Source organism: Tachysurus vachellii, chromosome 13 (genome assembly GCF_030014155.1).
Source record: "Tachysurus vachellii isolate PV-2020 chromosome 13, HZAU_Pvac_v1, whole genome shotgun sequence".
NCBI classification, from domain to species: Eukaryota; Metazoa; Chordata; class Actinopteri; order Siluriformes; family Bagridae; genus Tachysurus; species Tachysurus vachellii.
In genome coordinates this window covers 13,246,113-13,269,887 of record NC_083472.1, presented here as the reverse complement: position 1 = coordinate 13,269,887, position 23,775 = coordinate 13,246,113, and the positions used below count along the sequence as shown (strand labels likewise).

General features: G+C 36.7%; 1 protein-coding gene across 2 annotated transcripts in view; it reads left to right on the top strand.

Moving 5' to 3' along the window:
* The window catches only part of kdrl (kinase insert domain receptor like), a 38,487-nt gene extending 17,002 nt beyond the window's left edge, over positions 1-21,485 (top strand). For both annotated transcript variants that reach the window (XM_060885973.1, XM_060885974.1), the window contains 21 exons: positions 135-291; positions 1,686-1,800; positions 3,402-3,507; positions 4,571-4,855; positions 5,072-5,218; positions 5,640-5,768; positions 6,710-6,816; positions 7,087-7,222; positions 7,642-7,746; positions 9,546-9,659; positions 9,757-9,845; positions 9,936-10,089; positions 10,719-10,816; positions 11,308-11,430; positions 11,749-11,860; positions 12,796-12,895; positions 15,140-15,245; positions 16,172-16,293; positions 17,277-17,355; positions 17,552-17,652; positions 19,594-21,485. In XM_060885973.1, coding sequence (XP_060741956.1) covers positions 135-291; positions 1,686-1,800; positions 3,402-3,507; positions 4,571-4,855; positions 5,072-5,218; positions 5,640-5,768; positions 6,710-6,816; positions 7,087-7,222; positions 7,642-7,746; positions 9,546-9,659; positions 9,757-9,845; positions 9,936-10,089; positions 10,719-10,816; positions 11,308-11,430; positions 11,749-11,860; positions 12,796-12,895; positions 15,140-15,245; positions 16,172-16,293; positions 17,277-17,355; positions 17,552-17,652; positions 19,594-19,765 — 2,657 coding nt within the window. In that variant the 3' untranslated portion in view covers positions 19,766-21,485. The remainder of the gene's footprint in view (positions 1-134; positions 292-1,685; positions 1,801-3,401; positions 3,508-4,570; positions 4,856-5,071; positions 5,219-5,639; positions 5,769-6,709; positions 6,817-7,086; positions 7,223-7,641; positions 7,747-9,545; positions 9,660-9,756; positions 9,846-9,935; positions 10,090-10,718; positions 10,817-11,307; positions 11,431-11,748; positions 11,861-12,795; positions 12,896-15,139; positions 15,246-16,171; positions 16,294-17,276; positions 17,356-17,551; positions 17,653-19,593) is intronic.
* The last annotated feature ends 2,290 nt before the right edge of the window (positions 21,486-23,775 follow it).

The following is a 23,775-nucleotide window of genomic DNA, read 5'->3' as shown; positions in this document are numbered from 1 at the left end:
AGTTAGCCAGAGAATGAAGGCCTTTCCTTTAATGCATGCCTCAGTCCATCTTGTCTACTGCTTCCTCTTACTGTCTATTAACCTTTTGCCTCCATCTCCAGTTTTTCAAACCCATATTATGTGTGTCTCCACAGTGAAACCAAGAATATCTGAAGAAGAGGTGGCTCCTGTAGGCCCTCAGACTTACAGGCTAGGCCAGGAGCACCAGCTTACCTGTACTGTCTCTGGATTTCCAAAGCCCAATATAACATGGCTGTGGCAGCCCTGTGACCCGGATCACAAGTGCACAGAGTGAGTTGGAATTGCAAGAGGTTAAATGATGTCAGTTACATTTAGCAACTGTCCAGAATGATCAGAATGTTCCACAATTCCTCAGTTTCTTTTAATCCATTTACGTAGCTTTGGAGCCCAACAGGATATTAATCTTGCAAATCACAGAGCTCATTATGTGAAGCAATCCAGTGTGCCCAGTTTAAACGCCAATTAGTGAGTGAACCTGCACAAAAATATACAAAACAAAAAACATTGCTATTATAAATAGTAATTGTAATTGTTGTGGAAATGGTAAGAGAAAGAACTATTATAGCATTCACAATCTTGCTTGTCTAAAATTTTGATTGATTCAAAAAATTTTGTTTGCCAAGTTTGTGAAACAGGAATCATTAATATAGTCATTTATTAATGAGGAACCAATAAAGCCAACAATTCTGGTGTTCAGTGATAATCAGTTGTTTTTGTTCATTATTTTGGTTATGTTGTTTATGTTGCTTATGTGTTAAGGACCGTTTTCAGCAGGCCAGCAGATCTATCTGAATAACTGTCAGAATAATTGTTGGAGACAATCAAGTAAATCAAGAAAAATCAGTAAAATTCCTCTATTTAGTAAACTCCACAATAAACACAGAATTCAAATTTATCATTTTCAAGTGATGCTTATTGCAGGGTTATTGTGTGTTTGATATTTGGCCAGAGGTTTTGCAAATGAGGGGATCACCAAATTGTGGTGTGTGTTGCGTGTGAAGTGTAGGTGATTTGTTTGGGTCTCTCATAAGCAAAAGTTATCAAATGTTTCAACCAGGGAGGTCTTAGAGTCAGCCTTATCTTAGTCAGCCAGAGATGGGCGTTTCCTTTAAGTGGTGACGCATGTATCAGCCCATCCTGTCAAGCTACCGCTTCCTCTTTGGCCGCTACTCTTATTAATCCTATTGTTACTTTCCTCAGTAGGATAAAGCATAATCTTTTGTTGTCTTTCACTCAGTAAATCAGAAAAAAAACAAGTAGACATTTGTAGGTGCTCTTGAAAGGCATATAGACTTAAGTGGCATTTGTTAAACAGATGATTTTTGTTAATACTAGGAAATATGTTCTGGCTGTTTCTAATATACTCTTATATAGCATATACTCTTTGAAATGTCATGACTAAAATTCACATATTTTTGTTATGTTTACAGCCAATTTTCAACTAAAACAAAAAGCAGAAGGAGATAGTTGAATCTGAGTAAAATAGATTTCCTGCGCACATTGCATGCACATTTCAGTTTTATTTGCCAGAAATCACACATATGTGATGTGTCAAAAAGAGTGTCTGTGTAGAACAAACCTTATTCAAACATATATATACTTTGATTCAGTCTTTAGGCAGTTTTAAATCATAGATCACAATTCCTTTCCCCTGTTTCTTGTAGGTGCAAATTGTACAGGAATCCAATAACTATCCAAGAAAGTACCAAATATTCATATCCAGACAACTTTATTAAGGCTATGTCCAGTGAGTCAAAGGAAATAAATGGCAGAAACAAGGTATGTATTGTATGCTGAATACAAAAAAAATTAATATCCTAGTGACTCCTAGTGATATAATTGTAAGAACATTCTTAGAAATGTAGGCGTTTTCCCTTAAAGTGAAAGAGAAGATCCTAGGAAAGATAAAAGTATATTAGCCTTTAAAAGGGCTCATAAGGTCAAAAAGTCTTAGGAGTTTCTTTAACAGAGGAGAAAATGATCTAAAGTTGAAGAGGGACAAGAAATGTATTGCAGACAATATTTAATAATGATAGTGAGTTAATAAAATGTTACAGATTAGATCATGTAGGGATTATTTTTGTGATCGATCATATTAGAGGTAACATCTCAGACACACCGCAGAATATATACGTATATATATATATATATATATATATATATATATATATATATATATATATATATATATATGTATATATATATATATATGGCATTTACAGAGCCGAAACAAACCCGAAATGCCTTGGCGGCATAAATTATATAATTTAGCGTTATGACATTTCTGCACTGTGTCTGAGATGATTACATTTACATTACATTACATTTGTTACATTTGTAAAATACAGATTTTAGCTCATCTCTATTATAATCGGGAATGTGATTCCTAAACGATATAGCCTCAAATAACTTAACATTGAGACTAAATGAAGGCTGATTTAGACCATATTTTAAAAGCACTTATTTAAAAATTGGACAACCAATCTCAGCCTTCAAAAGATAGGGTCAGCTCCGCCACCTCACTAAGGTACAATTTTTTGTAATTTCCTTGCTTTGAGATTGGATAGCGTTGCTTTGAGATTGGATAAAATTAAGATCTGCTTCAGAAAGTTTTGGAATTACAAGTAAAAGAAAGAAGAGGGTTTGTGTCCAAGAGTGAGGGCATTGGTTACAATTCCTAGTTAAACTATTGGGGATTCAATCTTTTGGGTATATTTGTTGAAATTTAAGCTTATGTAACATGGAAATACTGTATGGCATTTTGCTGTAATACAATACCATATAGGAGTAATTACACAAGCTAAGTAACTTGTCTATGTGGTATTTATAGGTGTCTTTAGTTAATTATATATTTGTGATTTATTCAAAAGATGATTTATATTACAGCTGATCAGAGCTAAAACAAAACAAAACAACAGAAACCCACAGTGTTTGGCCTGAAATCCAGTTCCCTGCTTTGTTCTTGATTAACCTACTGACAATACTTGCTAAAATACCAAATCTACTTGTTTACAAAGTCTTTTCCCCTATATGTCAGGTGTAATTAGCTTTGAGTACATCCAGCAAAATAAAGACATTTATATTGAGACATGCTGAGACAGCATATATTTGAAGTGATGGCTGTACTTTTTATGGGAGCTCTTGAGTCTGCTCCTTTGCCAACAACTGAGTTTACTGTTATGTCTAATAAAATTCCACTAGTGTGCTGACATTGTATAAATGACATGCAACCCAGGCACACTTTCTGTGGTCCCAGCAAAACTTTATAATGCAACACAAACCACCACCATGTACCATATAATTATTTGCAGCAATTTAGGTTGTGTACTAAAACAATAAGTAAAACATTTATATTTCAAAAAACGTGTTGTTTTTAACAGACAGTAAGCACCCTGGTCGTGATGGCTAATGTGTCAGGGGTGTACACATGCAAAGCCAGCAATAACCTTGGAGAGAGGACAATGGCGACTCATTTCTATGTGAATGGTAAGTGAAATTTATAGATTTAATGTGGTTTTCATGGACAAAAGATGAAAAATGGTCTCTGCTGGTTTTTATTATATGGTTAAGCAGACTGTAAAATGTGGTCCTTTCATTTGTACTGATTCTACATACATAAGCTAATGAATAGCCTAGCACATGCAGAAATGCAGTCTTTGCACATCCACACTGCATTGTACAATTAGAAGGGAGAGCGGGGCATTAATTGAAACCATATCACTATGCAGCATTGCAAATTAGAGAATTCAAAAACTAAAAAATTTGCCCACTGACATATGACATTCTGTGAAGTGTGGAGTTCCACTTCCTGAGAGCACTGTGCTTTTGGCATGGTTGCATTCTTCTTTTATTCTGATCATGAACCACTATTCTAGAATTGAACAGGAGGGTTATGTAAAAGATGTGCACATGAGTTTAGAACAACAAGGAAGAGTTAGGTATTAGGTATTGTATAACAGACAGACATCTGCCAGCTGTAGTTAAAGAAAGGGGACACGTTAAAAGTAGTTAAGGAAATTAGCAAATTAATGCAATGGTAGGCTATAGTGGACCAGAGAAGTATACAATGGCCTAGAGAATGTGCTGTGCCAAGGTGGGGATGACTCTAACCACAGGAATGCTGGTAAGAGGGACCGAATTGTAATAACAGCTGTGTTCTCTTACGGAACTCGAGACGCTCTCCAGCACTGTGAATAAACAAGCGTGTTCCAGCTCCCCCGAGGCCCGGCCTCAGCCTGGTTCCTATTGTAACTGCTTCAGGTCGGCCATCTCTGCCGCCTTCCGCCAACAACCTGCTTCCAATTAGTAGTGATGAAACAGGAAATAACTGCACATTTGACTTTCCGTGACGGAGATGTGCAGCTTTGTGGGATACTACAGTATGGAGTATGAAGAGGCCTGATCACCACTTATAGGATTGTATTTGTAATGTGAATATTGTCATATAATTTATTGTCAAGAATCTAAAAATCTATGGGGAAATCAATGCTGGCTTTTGTTCCTAGTATACAACATCCTGAACAAATCTTTCTTTTTTATTGTGTTCTAGAACATCCCCAGTCTTTTGAGGTCAAACCCTTGACAGCCACTGAGGGAGACGATGTCACTCTGATTTGCCACGGTACACGGTTCCTCTATGATAGGCTGAGCTGGTATGATTCACAGAGTCACCAGGTTCAGGGTGACAGCTCCATCCAGATCAGTCCTTATTCTGTCTCCCTATCACTCAGACTGAAGAATGTTTCTAGAAACAACACAAATGGCTATGAGTGCAGAGCAGTCAATTTGATCACCAAATCTGTGGTCAATACAACTTCCAACTTAATCATTGATGGTGAGTTACTTCTACTAATCCATGAACATATTCTTCATCTATTTACATATCTACATTTATTCACGTATCCTTTTATGATTCCATGGCATTTTCCATATAGAGATAATTCTGTACAATTGCATAAATATCTAAAAGTTTTTGAATGTGACATGCATGTTAGAATGTGAAAATAGAGTTATCATATTCAGTTTGTTAACTGTTCAACTACTTGTACAGAGAGGAGAGTTCCCTGGTTGATTCAGAACTTGACCAGTCAGGATGTAAACAGCAGCAGTACGCTGACACTAACATGTCTGGCACATGGTGTGCCTCCTCCATTTATTACATGGTACAAGGACAAGATTGCCATCACAGAAGGACCAGGTGAAGATGATCTGCTATTCAAGTTCACTTAAATGTCATATTATTTCATCACATTCAAAATAAAGGCAATTTTTAAATTTATGAATAAAGTAATTTGTGATTTAATGAAATCACAATAATAGGGTGTGTGTACACATATAAATGCTCTTTACCTCTATGAATAAACAAGCATGCTCTATCTTAAACACACCCATTTATACGTCATTTTACTGGTTCCTCTTAAGGTTTCATCATATCTCTCAGGGTTTTTTCCTTGCCATCACTGGCTCTTTCTTATTAGGGATAAATATAAATATAATTTTAAACTTTGTCATATTTATTCTGAATTTGTATATTCCTGTGATGCTGCTTTGAGACAATGCCCATAATTTAAGAATGCAAAGAGAGCAATATACTGTTTGACTCTTAAAATTGCCTGCAGGAATCACTCTGAAGGACAATGGTGTCCTGATCATCCAGAGGGTGAAGAAAGAGGATGAGGGCATGTATGAGTGTCAGGCCAGTAATGCTGAAGGTGCAGTAACCGCTAGTGCAGTGATCACTGTACTGGGTGAGTATCATCTCACACTTCTCATTTCTTATAACCAACATAGTAATCAGTAATTGCAACAAAGACTTGGTAAGTCAGTGCAAAAGTACTTTTTTTGGTTTTTATGCTGACATCACAATCCACAATGAGCCGAAATATATGCATATGTATATATTCTCATGTATTTGTGTGAATAGGATAAAGAACTCAATCCTTCAACCAATTCTCTAGCCAAACTTTGATGTTTAACCTATCCCATGAGATAGATTCTAAGGTTTCTGGGAATGCCATACAAATTCCAAGGCATTTCTTTATGATAGAGGTTGCAGAGAGGGTCCCTCACTTGGGAGTTGACCTCTGCGCTATCAGCAAGGAGCTTCACTAATGACTGGCAGAATGGCTTCTTAAAGTATGGCTTCTCAAAGGGCTTGAAACCTGAAACATTCTAACGGATGACAAATGACCAATTATGGTGCCCAGTATGGTACATAGCAGTGTCTTCTCTCAGTGAGTCCATTTACATGATCCACTAGCAGTCACTAACGTTCACTTCTGTTTTCTTAGAAGCAAATGCTGTCTGGTGTTACCAAGTGAATGAATTTGGGATATTTGTGTGTGTCTGCATTAATCTTGTCCAAAGCCAAATAGAGCGGGAAATGTGCTTTGATTGCTTTATTATTCGTTTCATGTCTTCTGGAAAAATAGATTCCTAATGGCTTAGTTAGTATGCTGACTGGTGGATTTTTTGTAATTGATCACAGAGCATAGACTATGCTATAAATGAGGAAGTGTGCTTTCCAGAAATAAACATTGCATGAACAATGCCATGTGCCTGCTTGTCCAAGCTGTATACAAAATGAATTAAAACAAAATGACAATAAAGTTAACAAAGTTGCAAAAAGTGCCTCGGGGGCTGGCTTACAGCGGCTTAACCATTGGTATGTGCTTTTATCTAACTTCAGGCGATGAAGGCAAGCCGAATATCGAGGTGATCATCCTTGTGTGCACAGGAGCTGCTGCCACATTCCTTTGGATCATGCTCATTCTCTTCATCCGCAAGCTGAGAAAGGTAACAAATACATTAAGGCTTTAATTTTTTAGAAAACCAATACTTTGCCAATATTATCATAAGTTTTGAAAACTGTGAATTTCTATGAATATTTGCAGATTGGAAATCTATGAGTTTTCCGTAACAGAAAACGTTTAATCACTTTTTTATGCGTTTTCTCTCCACATCTTGTAATAACACTATAGTTTGTGGTCTCTTCTCATTATGACAAAAACATTATTCAATGAACCCGTAAAAGAATATTAAATGCAAACCTCTACTTCCATTTAGCCAAGTTCTGCAGATCTAAAGACAGGGTACCTGTCCATCATAATGGATCCTGACCAGATGCCTCTTAATGAACAGTGGGATCGTTTACCTTATGACAGCAGCAAATGGGAGTTCCCTAGGGACCGCCTTCGACTGGGTGAGTTTTATTCACACATTGGTATAAGCATAAAAACACCTAAAGGAACCACAAAAAAGTGAGCTAGTCTTAAAAAAGCCAAATACTGAATGTTCTCAGTATGAATATGGCGTTGCATTTCATGATGTCTGGCTTTTCTGATAAAAGCACTGTACCATTATTTCTCATTGACCTGTGTTTGTCTTACGTTCTTTAGTACCCCATAAATTCCCTGTGGAGAGCTAGAGTAGTGGTCCCAAGCTCTGCATATTGTTTTAATTACAGGCACATATCTTTACTGACAGGACAAGCGGCCTGATTTATGATCCTCGAGGTAGGACAAAGTAAACCGACAAACTCTCTCTCTCTCTCTCTCTCTCTCTCTCTCTCTCTCTCTCTCTCTCTATATCTCTCTCTCTCTCTCACTCTCCCTCTCATAGGTAAAACATTGGGCCATGGTGCTTTTGGAAAAGTTGTAGAGGCTTCTGCATTTGGCATTGACAAACTCTCAACATGCAAAACAGTTGCAGTTAAAATGCTGAAAGGTAAGTTAATGACAAATCATTGGTTTGGTTATAAACTTTTGAAGCTTTTTTTATCAGATGCCCAGATCAAAGGTTTGAACTTTTGCATAATCACTTTCTAGTGAACTTGTGTACCATTGAGAGAATAACCATGTTGTAAGAATATGTCTCTATATATTAATTTGTTCAAATTAGATTCATATTTAATGTAGTAGCCTGTCAAGGCCAGATCATTTTGCTCTTACATAAAGCCTTTCATATCACAAGATAGATGCAGATAATTAGCAGCTATTTTAGAGGGTTATAGGGTTTAAGGACCCTGCTGTTAAGAATGATAGTGTGCAGATATAAAACAAAGGTTAAAATGTCAGGTCTAATTGTGATGCATATGCAACTATTCATGTACATTTTCATTAAGTAACCTCAAGCAGATGTTTTTAAATCATCCTGAGCTTAATATGGTTATTCCCACTTGGATTTATAAGCACATATATATTGCTTTATTGGGAAAGAAAATCTAGTGTGTGCATGTTTCAGTGAGAGTACACAACTGGACTACACCTTCAGCATTTTTCTGAACAAATCTATATGAAGAAGGAAGATAGAAATAAAAATGTATAATGTTAAATGAGACTGCATAGCTTGAGAATCTCTTGGACAAAATATGTTCTCTTACAATATAGATCAAAGTTTGTGGAGAGTATCGGCTACTTTGAAAAGATGCGAGAACCTCTCCAGTATTTGTGAGAAGTTGTGTGATGATTATAAATCAGAGTGATGCATTATTCCATTGGGGTCACATTATCAATCCTCCTTAAGCATTAATCATTAAGAGAGAAAAGCTGCCTGGATTAGTTCAATCAGCCTGGGTTAGTTTCAATCAGACCGGGTTAGTTTCTAATAAAAAGCAGCCCACTATCCTAACTTTCCTGTGTGTTTTGAAATACAATGTCAGTGTTTTTTAAAAAAAAACTAAATCTAATCATTTTGTGAAATATCTTGCTAATTTTCTTTCTGTTTACATACAACAAATCTGTCTGAGAATGTAAAACAACAAGGGAGGTTCCATGGAAAAAATTGTCCTCAGGTTTATTATTGTCAAATTAACTTAAAATATAACAGCAGTTCTTCTTCATGGAAGTCCTTGGGAGGTACCACCAGTCTTGCTTTCTGTAGGCATAGCTTTTCTGTGACATTTTGATGGAGTTACACCATAGAAAATAATACATGTTAGAAAACAAAGCCTTTCCTGGCGCTGTGGACTTTAATGCTCACCAAGCTCATGTGCTTGACCCTCATTTTTTACCTCGATAATATGTGCAATTCTGTCAGCAAAGTTGTATCATTATGTATTATCATACATAATGATAATTCAGCTATTTTATCTATTGATTTAAGTATGTGTTTCCTGTTAATATTAATATCTGTTTAGAAGCATCTTAATCATTAATGACACATTCTCAAGTTATCTGTTTATTTGTTTAAATAGCAAGTTATAGTTCATTGTTTAAAACAGGGTGGTGTAAATAAATTCCACATTTGTTGCAGAGACACAAAATGTAACTAGGCCTTTAGATGATACATCCACTTTTTAAATATTTTCATACATTTATCTAATGTGTATTATAAACTACAGTCAAATCTATAATTATCAAAAATCAAAATACAGCTCATCAGTCATTTAACTTCCAGAGGATGGTGTGTGCTTTTGTAAGAGCAGCCATTTATTCTGCCTTCTTTATTCTTGGATCAGAATTAAACTCAAAAGATTTTACTGATAATCCATTTTCCTTCTCCTTTTCTCTTGTCATCTATAATAGGAGGAGCTACAAACAGCGAATGTAGAGCTCTTATGTCCGAACTGAAGATACTGATTCATATTGGCCACCATCTCAATGTTGTCAATCTATTGGGAGCCTGTACTAAGCAAGGAGGTGAGAATATAGGGACTAGTGCTCATGTCCTAATTTAAAAAAATCTATGAGCGAGGATAAGACATCCACATTATGTACTAATCACTGCTTGTTTCAGGCCCACTGATGATTATTGTGGAGTTCTGCAAGTATGGCAACCTTTCTAACTACTTGAGGGGGAAGAGAGGAGACTTTGTGGTTTATAAAGTAAGTATAAGATGTGCTTTGGGATATGATGAGTAAATAAGACTGTGACATGACTTTTTTATACTAACTGTTGCATATTTCCCTGATTAGTCTCAGGATGGAAAGGCGATGTTGCCAAGTTCAGGGTGCGAACTAAGTGAACTTCTCAAGCGTCGACTAGAGAGTGTGGCTAGCACGGGAAGCTCAGCTAGCTCAGGCTTCATTGAAGATAAGAGCTACTGTGACTCAGAGGAAGAAGAGGAAGGTAGTGGCTGAATGTCTTCCTTCCCCTCCTACATTCTTACCCCTCTCACCTACACCCCTCCCTGCTTGCTCCAAAGGCTTCTCTGGATGTTTTTGTCCATTTCAATTTGATCGGATGCTTCCTCCAGGATACATAAATACAATTTATATTTATCGCGACCCACTGTCGCCTACTCTGCGTAGATCTTGTTTTTTTTTTATTTCCTGCCTCAGACACAAGCTAATGTGTTCCCGGCATTCTGTATTTTGCCTGTTATTTTGGGTATTGATAAACTGTTTATCCAGGTAGAACAGAGGAAGCACCCTCCCCCCTCCCTACTACCACCCCCCACCCCCACAATCTACACCCCTCCACTCTCAAAAACACACCACCGCCACACCCGAGGACAAGCTATTTCAAACATCTAAAAATAAATGCCAGAAATTTCAGCTATATTTACAACATAAGGAAGCATCTGAGGAAAACAACTCAAAGTTCAAGACAAACATACAGGCTTCTCAGGGAATGTTTATCTTCTGCATATTATCAGGGGTAGAGAAGGCCTTGGGAAGACTTCATGTCTTATGTTTCTTCAGTGGTTACAAATGGACGTTTTTTTGTTGCTGATTTTGTTTTACTATTTTACACAGAATCTGAAGATTTGTATAAGAGATTGTTGACACTAGAGGACTTAATTTGCTACAGCTTTCAAGTAGCCAAAGGCATGGAGTTTTTGGCTTCACGAAAAGTAAGTGCATAAAATATAATAATTAAATGCCCTAAGTACCGATAATTCCAAATCCTGCTTGTTAAACAGGGTTGGTGTCTGATTTTCAGTACTTAATTTCTATTCTTTTGCACATCAGAAACTCAAGTGTTCTGCTGTATCCAGCGAAACAATGTATTAGTTTAACTAAAGTTCTTCTGGTTACCTAATTTACTGCACACATGTAAACCTGCACAAATATGCTCACACACAAATAGGGCAAATTCACAAATGTAATATGGACATTAGATTTTATTTGATTGGACTGTGGAGCTCATGTTACTGTGTTTTAAGTCTCACGTTCTGCATGATCACATCAGCTGCTCCACATTATCACACCTTTCTTCCATGTGTTGAACCACATGGTAGATAAAACATCAAATACTGGCAACCCAGACAATTCCTCTCTTCAAGTCTGACATGTATGAATTTGAAACATATTATAAGTCAAGAATTTGCCTTTTTTCCACCAGTGTATTCACCGTGATTTGGCAGCACGGAACATCCTTTTGTCCGAAAACAATGTTGTGAAGATATGCGATTTTGGACTAGCCAGAGATGTGTATAAAGACCCAGACTATGTCCGCAAAGGAGATGTAAGTGTGCACTTTTAAGTTTTTAACTAGATGGATAACAGCCTTAGAGTTGACTAGAATTGAAAAATGGAAAAATGATTTTGCTGATGCCAAGAGTTGCTGGCATGTGCTCAGGCATTTATTAGCCATTGACAATATTATTCTGTTCAGAGGATGTTTGCCTGGTGTCGAATTTGGTCACAGATGTCATGCTGATTTCGTATTTAAGCAGATTTGCACAGTTTTACAGTCTGTTTGTCTGTGTTTATGGATATAGTTCACTCAGGTGAATCAGAGGTCTGGCTGAACACTTCGACTAATCTGCCACTCTTTCCACAGGCCAGACTTCCTCTTAAGTGGATGGCGCCAGAGGCCATATTTGACAAGATCTATACTACACAGAGTGATGTTTGGTCCTTTGGCGTTCTAATGTGGGAGATCTTCTCTCTGGGTAAATATCAGCCCTGCCCCTGGTGGGTGTAGGTCACAGTCATCTAGCAAATACAGTACATGCTAACTACATACATAAATGTGATTTGAAATAAAGACATATGGCATCAGGTAAATATTATGTAATCACCTGTAAAAAAAAAGTCACAAGCCTTATATGTGTCAAACTGATGTGGAAATGTGGAATTTTTGTATTTGGTGCTATCTTAATATACACTCATTGTATTTTATTACATGGCTTATTGCAAGAAATCTGAGTTTTCACATTCACAGAGAAAAGCATTTCACCATGTGTTGTGTTTCTTCATGTCCTTGCACAAAGTCACGTAGGGGAAACCATGAGTTGTCCAGAGTCATGTGACAATGTTTAAAGAGCAAATAGTCACATCAGACCCAAAATACACTCTCATGCATATATCTTTGGGTTGTGGTTTTGTGCTCTTAACTTTGTGTGGTGGACTTCTAGCCTTTTTTGTTTGTGTGTATTATGTATCTATTAGCGACGTATCTATTAGTGTGACTGAATAAACCATAATTTGCTCTAGGGTTAACCCTTTTTTTGTTCCATTTATTTGTATTGGATATTATATGAAATATTTCAAGCAAGTACGCAAAAATATTCTTCATAAGCCCTGCCATGTTTTGGATTCAGTTGCAGCCCCCACTCTTGTGGGTTGCTAATTTATGCAGGTTGTGTCCGAATGTATTCATACTAAAAGCTAACTTATGCTTTTACAAACCTTCTTTTGATCGTTTTCTTCATATGCATACTGTAAAGTCCCACTATTTGTAATTCTGTGCTTCTCACTTTTCTCTGCTGTAAAACCGTTCTGCAATTTGAAGGCTTCCTTAACAAACTCTTTGAAGTGATCAATTCTTTGCAGCAGGAAATGGCTTCATAGCTGTTCTGATAACCATTCTCTTTCTTCTCCCCAGGTGCCTCTCCTTATCCTGGTGTACAAATCGATGAGGAATTCTGCTGCCGCTTGAAAGAAGGCACCAGAATGCGAGCTCCTGAGTATGCTTCCTCTGAAATGTAAGAGTCACTCTGAAAACGTATAAATACTTTATATAAATTATACTTTTGTACTTTATAACATAATTCAAGTGTCACAAAATATTCTTGTTGAAGGGATGGTCACAGTTGAAAATGGTCACAGTTGAAGATGGTCACGTCTTATGAAGGCTTTTGACAGCAATTGTATAATCATTAATGCTTTATAAGAGAGAAGGCTGTTTTTGCTGTTGGACACAGCATGGTATGCTGCTGAACAGTTTCTGAGAATTTTATGTGAACTTGGAGAGACTACAAAAAACCTATGCATTCAAGTAAAGAGACGGAACAAGAAATCTGAAAAGAACAAAGGCTAGATTACGATGATACAATTATCTAATGAATGCTTGAAAAAACTAGGTATCTGTCTGATCTAGCTAAATAGACATATGCCTATAACTTTAGATGTAAATAGGTATAAGCTGGACATGACATCAATTTTACATCAGTCCAAAGAGGAAAGCTCAGATTTTCTGTGTCTTTCGATAAAAACTGTGGCTTTTGTGCACCTAGTCTAGAGGACTCAGTAAGGGGCTTCAGTCTAAAGCTCAGTCTGGAGAGTGTTACTGCCTGTTCCTAATCAGAATGCTGCTACACTAAATCTCTTGAAATATGAGCCTTTGCAAGCTGCTAGCTATTCAATTGTGTCAAATTCCTCATTTTTATTGATTTCAGAAGGTTAAATGCAGTGTTATATATACACTAGGATTTAGGAAATAGAATGTTAACAGGTCTCATTTTTGCAACCATTCATACCAAGTCAAGGAAAATACACTTAAGAAGACAAGGTAAAATGATGATTGGAGATGACTTGAAAAATGTGGTCCAGACATCAGGCTTTATGGATGAGGTACCTAGGCTCTCATAAACGATGTCAAGCTGGTGCCAAGTTACTCTCTTACATCCTAAAGGACAAAGACTATTCATGTGGCCCCAAAGAATTTGTTAATGGAATTGGTTTAATATAGTATTCTGAATCATCTCTATCTTTTTTTTTAGAAGAGCAAGAGCTCCCACATGCCTGCGATATTGATCTCACATGAGACATTGATCTCACATGAAGGCATCAGTCATGCTCCTGATTCTGACCCTTGTCTAAACCACCTCATAATGTGTGTGATAAAAGAGATTAAAATATTTTGGGTGATAAATCAGCATCGTTTCTTCACTGATTAGGAATGTGACCTTCCAGACTTTAGTTCAGCCTGATTCACTCTGTCAAGAATTCAGGTCTTAGTCCACCAAACACATTTAAAAACTGCCCAAAGAATGCAGACCTAGCATATGTAGCATCAACATAAAATCTGATGCTTGATTACACAATCTCTAATGAAATCTTTTTTTTGACTGTATTATAAAACACACAACATAGTGATCGATGAGAAATAACCAGCTGCTATACCAAGTTTATGTTAGTCAGTGATCTCCATGCAGAGCAGAAATCGTTTTATTTAATTAGGTGTTTTACTTGCCAAGTAATTAGAGAATCATACCAACAATCAAAGAGAAGAATATGTGGAAATATATATTCTGAAAACAAAGCAAAATGCTTAATAGAGGTCAATTTAGCCTTAAACTGAGAATATGTAACAGGTACATGTACAGGTACATGTACATATGAGAATGCATGTAAATAACATCCTTGTCGAGAAATACAATTAAAATAGGATTGGCACAATCATTCCCTGTTTCCACTCTCACAACTGCTTCAGAGCCTCATACCTGAATTCCTTTATCACAGTTACTCCGATATATGGAGCTGAGATGTACCACATGGAGGGAGGTGCTGACAGCTCTTCAAAGGCAAAGAAGGCGCCTCTCACCTCTAATGTTTGTGTTGAAAGCAACAGAATTAACCGCTCATGTGACACCAGAAATTATTAATGACAGACTATAATAGGATAAAGGCAAATGAGCTGGCAGAAACGTAGAGGTCAGGTCAGATAGCCTGTAGTGTTGGGGAGGTGGTAACTCAAGATAGACTTAATGGTTGCAAGGGGAAAGAGATTTATGAATGCATTGCACAGAGCACTGTGACTATGTTTATGATATACTCCTCTGCACTAATGTGTTGACAACTTGATATATAACTGTATGTATAGATATTGTATGTGTAGTGTCAGGCCATCTAATGAATAAATAAATATAGTATGCTTCTAAGCATATTTCTTATATGATGATGATGATTATTATTATTCTGTGTGTTTATGTATGTGGCCCTTGTAGATATGAGACCATGCTGGACTGCTGGCATGGAGAACCACAGCAGAGGCCCACTTTTACAGAGCTAGTGGAGAGACTAGGAGACCTGCTTCAGGCGAGTGTGCAGCAGGTGAGTGAATTGTTCAAATGATCATTAATTTGTTTAAAAGGATATCAATTCTAAAACCTGCTTTGATTTATTAGCCCTATAGCCAAAGCTAGAACCCTTGCTGAGGCTATATAACATAAAAAGAAAAATCCATAAAAATGAATTTTGGGCATTGATTCAGTAAATGAGTCATTGTGCTCAGTATCCTCTCAGGAAGTGGCAGTTTTGATTGGTTCTAGGTATGGTGAGGATATTACAAGGAGTACGAGGATATTAGAGTAAGTGAGAAGGGAAACGTCAATCAACAATCTTAGTCACTTCCTTTGACAAAAGAAAAGGAGGAAAGCTACACCAGTACAAGATGTATAAAATGATTTGTGCCGTTATGTTTGTTTTTACAAAGTTAAACCAAGCTTGCATTTTTGTCTTAACTTTGCCAGAGTATACACTCTGGAAAGGCTTAGTTTAAATCCTGATAAAAGAAACTTGCGTCCTGGCTCATTATTAAACAGGGACAGTTCAAAGAGTGTGTGAACAGAATGTATAATGTTGTAAGCCTGTCAACATTTTGATACGGGAGAGAGAGTTAATTGTCCCATATTAAACTACAAACTAATGTGGAAGCGAGATATCAACTCTAGATATCAATGATGGAATCCATTCTGACTCAAACTCAATTAGGATTAAAGAAGTCTGGAATGTTTAGATATCAGTAAGCACCTCAGTGCTTAAATATACTGTCTCATGTTCAGAGGATTAATTTAGTGTGATGTTTTCTTTTGTCTCAGGTAATTCTGCTGTATATGAAATGTCCCCACAGTACGTACTGTATACTGAATGTAGAAGTTCAGATTTCTCTAAACTTACCTCATACTGCAATAGCATAGGCCTGGTGATGTCATTGTTATTGTGGGGGCCTCAGTAAAAATGGTTTAACTTTCTTTCAGGAGGGTAAACATTACATTCCAATCAACACAGCACTGCTGACTAAAGAAGATCCGTTAAATACAGACCATTCAGAGGAAACTTCTTTGAGACCTGTCTCCCTCAGAACCTCAGGAGGCTCGTGGTAAGCATATCATTATAGACATATATGTATAATTGCTTGAAACCTTAGACTGCAGCAGCTGTTGTGTGTGATATGTCCAACTCTCCAAAATCTACAATATTTGATCATGGATATTGTTGACTTTTGTGCATGTATTAATTTGCACAAATCTTTTCTATTGGGCTGCTGTGCAAATAGCCTAATCATTTTAAAATGTACTGTAGATTAAGTGTGGGAACATTGTTGTCTATAGTTATTTTAAATTCTGATTTACTCTTTTGTATATCAAATATTTTATATATTAGAACACAGTTTTCACTGTTCATTAGCAGTACATTAAGGCTGAAGGCAAAAAGCTCTGTGTGGCTCCTGATAAGGCAGGTACAGCACTGAGAGTCACAGGCTCATTGCGCTATGGGCCCCTTATGGAATTTCCTCCCTAGCCACAAATGCACTCTCAGAATTTATGTCTGGTAAAGATAATATTTATTCAACTGTTGTATTTTCTCAGGTTAGCTAAGTGTATTTATTAAGATTGGTGTTGAAATGCAGTAATGACAGCTTTCCCAAAGCCTGAATTAAGCAGCTATTTGATAAGTCTGACATTCTAAGAAAACATGGTCTGGACTTCTTTTTAAGCACATACACTCATGGAAGCTCATGGAACCATAAAACACTTTATGTATTATATTTAGACTTTTGTATTGTTTATTTAAATCACATTACTTTGTATAAAGTTGCAATAAAAATTTGATTTATTAAAAAATATGTTTATGTAAAGATTATGCACATAAACATTTGCGAGCATCAGTCATGTAAGAAGAATTCAAGAAGAATAGATTGGTGCGAAAAAAGATGAATGTGCAGAACCACTGTTCAAAAGCAACAGTGAGGGAAAGTTATTGGCACCCCTTATTAAGATTTTGCTCCACAAACACTGGAAATGATCGTATTCACACAACTGTGTCAATACTAACCTTTTATTGAACTTTTGATTCACTCAGGAACATCAAGGTTTGCCCAGACAGCATAAAAACCTTTGATGAAGTAACAATGGAGAGTGGAACAAATGATATGCATGAGGTGGGGAGTTTGTTCTCACACCACACCCACACTGACACAAAATTTAAAAAAAAAACATATGGTTTCCAACAATAGTACAAAACACTGCACAACAACACTGCACTTCTACACTGACAGCAATACCACAGATGCTTATTTTTCTCTTAATGTCATTACTCATTTCAGATCATGTGTTTTCTCATACTGTCTTTTGCAGGGAGGACATTCGGACAGTGGCATGGGTCTGTCCTCTGATGATCTGAAGAAGCTGAAGCATTTGGATTCCTTGGTTCGACCCTTAAGTATCATGGCCCTGGCGTAAGTGCAGAGTTAATAATACTGTTAAAGCTATGTCACTCACAGCATCAAGCACTACAGGAAGAAGTATCTCCTTGGTAACCCTCCCACTGGGTGAGAATGTATATGCAAGAATTGTCATAGTTTTTTTGTACATCCCCCTGCTTTACTCTTACTCCCAGTCACTGCCTCTCTCTTTTTAAGAGGTGACTTGGCAAGAGAGCCTCACAATGGCACAGGGGAGGAATATTGCTCAAGATGACAAACCCAACAGCTAGACTACAAAAGCAGTGCTGAAAGTGTGGCTCGTTAACATTGGCTACGGGGCCTCGCGACTAATGTCTTTGTCTGCTCTGCCTGCATGGTACTGGATTTCTCACCTACTAAACTGAAAAACATGCAATCATACTAGACCTCGTTGGGCCAGTAAAGAACAACAGGACTTTTTCTGTTTAAATCTTGTGCCAAATTCCTGTCAGCATTCCTATAGTCTTGGTAAGTGGCACCCATTTCTCTGTAGACAGTGCTCAGAAGATCTTAAAAATGGCCTGCAGAGAAATGGCCATGCACAAAACACACCACAGTGAGAGACCTTAATGTACGTTTTCAGATCTATAAAGAGTTATATATATTTCCCTTGTGTGTTGAATATCAGAAGATAATGCTTAGTATAAAAAAAGATTCTGGAATGATTCTATATGAATTCTCCACACAAATGAGTGTTTTTCCTGTTCTGTTTAAATTCCACTGGTGGTTTTTTATGCAGAGTATTAGCTAATGATCAAGACGTCTTAACTAAAGTGATACTCCAGGAGCATTTTCTGCTTGGCAAAAGGAGACAATTTGTTTGTTGACTATAGTTGACTATACAGTATAAGCCAGTTGTTGATTCCAGGACATCTTAGTGCGTAGTGTTCTGATTATAGCTTACTGGCACCTGGATGGTGGTTTCACTTGATCATTAAAGTCATCATAAGTGATTTCTTCTGTTATAGTCAGGCAAGCTCTTCCTCTTAATTAGGCAGATCTTTCTTATGTTTGACAGATACAGGCTGAAGTGTGGTTTTATGTGAGAATAGATTTTGTTGTTGTTAATTATTTTACAAATAATTACAATTAACTACAACAGCAGTACAGCTGCTGTTAATATCAGACATGGGCTTATTGTCTTTTTTGAGCACCCTTGTATTAACAATAAGGAAAAATGGACTGGATTCACTGTAAACACCCTGCCTGCCTAATTTCCACAACTGCTTGTCTTGCTGCTCCTTCTTCCTAACTATTTACAGTGTTCCCCAAACCAATGCTCTCCATCACACAAAAACTGACTAAAGCCCACAATTTGCTCGCAGAACCTTGCCCATGTTGCCATGGCCTCTCCACTAGGGTAAAAAAAAGCCACTTCAGGCATGCAGAGAATGATCTATACATTGCTGTGAGGCGCTCCTGTTGAGAGACCACTTGATCACTGCCACCTTTGACCTTCTAAAACTTTACTACTTCTTCTTGTCCCCATCAGCATTGTGTGCATGAATTCCACTTGGGACTCCATCCATTCAATGCACACATGTGCTTTGAGGGCAATAGATCATACTGTTGTATGTTCTTTAGAAAGCATTAGTACCTACAGACCCTTGAAAGTATGGCACTCCAGATTGTGTGTATGTTTTCACCAAAGATCCCACAGACTGATCCCACAGTGATTTACATGATACCCCAAATGATTTAGTTCACTGTGTCTACCTAGTTTACTTTAAAACCCCATAGCAACAGATGGGGAAATTCAACTGTTTTTAGTGCAATAAACAACGTTGCCAACGTTGGTACAAGTTACAAAGTGATTGATACTTTTAAAAAATTGGCCTGGAATCTATCACCATTGCTCCAAATATGAAATAGACTATACATATTGAATACATTTGGAGTACTTTAAATGACTTCATATGTTTTCTTCTGCTTCAGGAGGAGTAAGGAGTCTGTATTTTCAGAGGGAGAGAAGGAGAAATATCCTCCATCCGTACCTTCACTAGACTTCACTAGTCTGGAAGATTCCTCTTTGGATCCAGAGCTGGAATGTCATAGCCCTCCACCAGACTACAATTATGTTGTCCGCTATTCCACACCACCTGTCTGAGGTTCCAGCTGCTACCCATGAGCCTTCAGGGCCTCCTACCAATACCTGGACTATTACACTTACTACTTAATCTTTTCTTAATTTTAGGAAGCTTTTTTTCTAAAGATTTTGTTAACTAATTCTGTTACTATTTTGACATGTATATTGGTCAGTATAGATCCAGCACTGTTACATCAGTATGATCTCCTCCAGTGTACAGCAGTACAATGCTGCGGTATTGCGTGCTTTGACTCATTGACATTTTTTGAAACACATTACAACATACCACTGTGATATATACATATAGACCACCTCAGGTATTACTGCAATCTACTGTGAACACAAAAAGAGCAACATATTAAATCTTGTATTATAGCCTTGTTTCAACAAATCTCACATTCCCATAAAATCAAAATTTAAGTTTAAAATGAAAAAATTCTGTATTGAGTTACTAATTTGAATAGTTTAATGAAAAGAAACTGGAAATTATTTTATTTTACTTTTCACATAGATATTTGGTATATGACTTAATGTTACTTTAAGGAAAATATTTTTTATCCATGGATAAAACAGGAGTGTTATTGTCTCATTAAATTGTCTCGTTGAAATTTTCAGGACAATACTTGATTGAATAATTTTCCTTTATAATTCTGCCCTTCCTTATAGATCATAACTGCATGTAAACTTGTTCAGATCTAACAGTTTGTATGAATTCATATGCATTTCTTTGTATTTTTATTACCTGAATTCACATACTGCTCTCAATGTTATACCCTATTTATACTGTTGCACTAATTATTATTATTGTTTTGGGTTTTTTTAGAAATAAATTACGATTAGATTAACACAATTAATACCTAGCATTAATATTTAGCATTCAATTAATTATTGAATCATTTTGAATCATCACAGAATCATTTATGTTGAGAGGAAATGTGATCTGAACTCTGTAAGACAGTGTTTACACCAAACTGTTTATTTTATTGAACTCAGTATGAACGATTTTATGAACTATTTATACTTGCCATATGCTACAATAAAAGTCTTAATAAATAATACTTATTGAAAATTGACCACTTTTGTAAGATGATAAAATAGACATAGTATAAATAGTCCAATCACTTTCCAATAAGAATTCTTTTTTAAATAATTAAAGACTAATCTATCACACATAAAGTTTCCCTCTGCCCTGCATTTATCTAATACTAGGTCATAGTTCAATATCTAATAACCTTTGGGTTGTTTACACTGTATACATGATAGTTGATGTCCACTTTTTGACCTGTTTTATTTTATTAGGAATGCTACTGGTCCTGTGCTTGTGCTATAATCTGACTAAAGCTTGCAGGGCAGGCTAAACGATTACCAAGTAATATAATTTTTAACAGGCTGGTCTCTACATATATATAGTCATCACAAATTATAGCAGAAGCATATGCACACATGCAGGTAATATCATTAACGATTCTGTAACGGGACAATGAGAAGCGTGTGGCCTTGTACCCAAGATTGTTGTCAGGCAGGAGAAAACTATTACTCCTATTTGTTACGTGCTGTCCATTTTTCTTAGTTACCAGTGTTTATTGGTAGATATTCCATTTTTAATTCAGTACCTGATATCAGATAATATTTTTATTTGTGTCCATTGGCAACGTATATTGTATGCACTGAGATATTGTTTTCATTCATTATAATTGTATTTTATCCAGACATCAATAAAGATTTATATATTTATACATAACAGCTTATTGCAATGATTGACTTTTACATACCCAGACTTTTTTAAAGCTCAAACCTGACTAAAAATGAAACATGATTAATATAACAAAAAATATACACAGTCTAATTTTAAGGAAAAAAACACACAATTAATGTTTTCTATGAGTTTTTCAAGGCCAACATATGGATAGTAATAACAGCTATGGCATTAATATAAGCAACATTTATTTGTTATTTTTGCAGGGTTGAATGTTGACAGATATATTGTATTCCTGGATGATGCTAGACAAAGAAAAATCATGGCGTTTCTCCATTTCTGTAGCTTCCTACTGATTTAAAATGCAAAACATATTTGTTGTTTTCCATTTCACTTCCAAAGAAGATTTTGCAACATATTCTTGACATTCCTGCAATTATTGTGGCCTTTGTTAAGATGTTCAGAGTGTGTGTCATCAGTGTGTGCCCTTCCTTCCAATCCTTGGCCATGGAGACACACTTCCTGAGCGGGGTTATGTGTCGGCAGTCTGTCTGTCACCAGGACAATACCTTTGTGAACGGGAAAGGAAGACTCTCTTAACCATCCTAACACCGGCCTTCCTATGGGATCACAGTACCTACCAGAAATGGCACTGGGTGTGTCCAGGGACAGAGTCTGATTGCACCATGGAAACATATGTATATTATATTATATTTGTTTAATATTATATTATATAATATTATTTATTCATTCATTCATTCATTCATTCATTTTCTACCGCTTATCCGAACTACCTCGGGTCACGGGGAGCCTGTGCCTATCTCAGGCGTCATCGGGCATCAAGGCAGGATACAACCTGGGCGGAGTGCCAACCCATCGCAGGGCACACACACACACTCTCATTCACTCACGCAATCACACACTACGGACAATTTTTCCAGAGATGCCAATCAACCTACCATGCATGTCTTTGGACCGGGGGAGGAAACCGGAGTACCCGGAGGAAACCCCTGAGGCTCGGGGAGAACATGCAAACTCCACACACACAAGGCGGAGGCGGGAATCGAACCACCAACCCTGGAGGTGTGAGGCGAACATGCTAACCACTAAGCCGCCGTGCCCCCCTATATAATATTATATTTAATAATAATATTTTTTGCTGCTGTAACAGAGAAATTTCTCCATTGTGGGACGAATAAAGGAATATCTTATCTAAAAAAGAAAGAAGAAGAAGAAGAAGAAAAAAGACATGTTAAATGTTATTAACATCCTATTGCATGTCAGCTACACAAATAAACATCGGAAGGATGTAAAAGAAGATAGGGGTCATCATATTGTGGCCTAGTAGAGCAACACACACGTACCAAGTATTTTTACTAGGAAACTGTGCAACAGTTTCTTCCTGAAATGAGCCTGTAAATGTAATCCCAAGAAAAGATCCTATGTGCTTCTAATTAAAGCTACCCAGTAATTTGAATATGTTGTTATTTTTACTCTGTTGCAACAATTGAATTCTTGTAAATGGTTAATCCAAAGAAAACAACCTACAGAATTAATCACCAGAGCAAATGGGATGTGTGAGAGGATATATGAGCTTGCCAAAACCTATATTCCGAGTAAAGACAAAAAAGAAGTTCCACCATTTCTATAATGGCTATTCTTGGAGCTGTGATCAAATTCTCACGATCCTTTATTAAGATTCTGCACTTGAGAAGTGGGGTTGAGTCAATCCTCACGTCTGCACCCTCACTCAGAGCCAAAACAATGAGCCGGATGCAGTCAAACACATCAACTGTTCACTGTACCTTTAGCCAACATTACAGAGTGATTATAAAAGCAAAAGAAAAAATATGCTTCCTGTAGTACAAGTAGTTAAAGGAGTAAACAATCCAAGTCCAAATACCATGTAAAGCATATCAAAGAATATGTCCATGGTGCAAAAAACACAACTGTATGTTCTAATATTCCCATGCATGGTTCTGATAATTCTGTGATATATCCCATGAAAATTAAAGTTCAGTCTCCTTCTGATTGAAGATTTGTGCACTTTGACATCAACTGTAGCAAGAGCTTGCTGTAAGTTCTGTTATGATATTTTAGGGTTTTTGGGGACTTCCATGCTGGCAATTATTTTAAATGTTCTCCATTTGTGAATGATTTTTAGTGGACTGGCTGATTACAAATTATTTTGAGATCTTTTTATATCCCTTACCAGATTCATAAGCATCAACAATCTTCTATCTGAAGGTCTCAGAGAACTCTTTGGATTTTACCATGGTTATACATCTCACTTCAACAATTAAGAGCAAACCAAACTAAATATCTGAAATTTAAA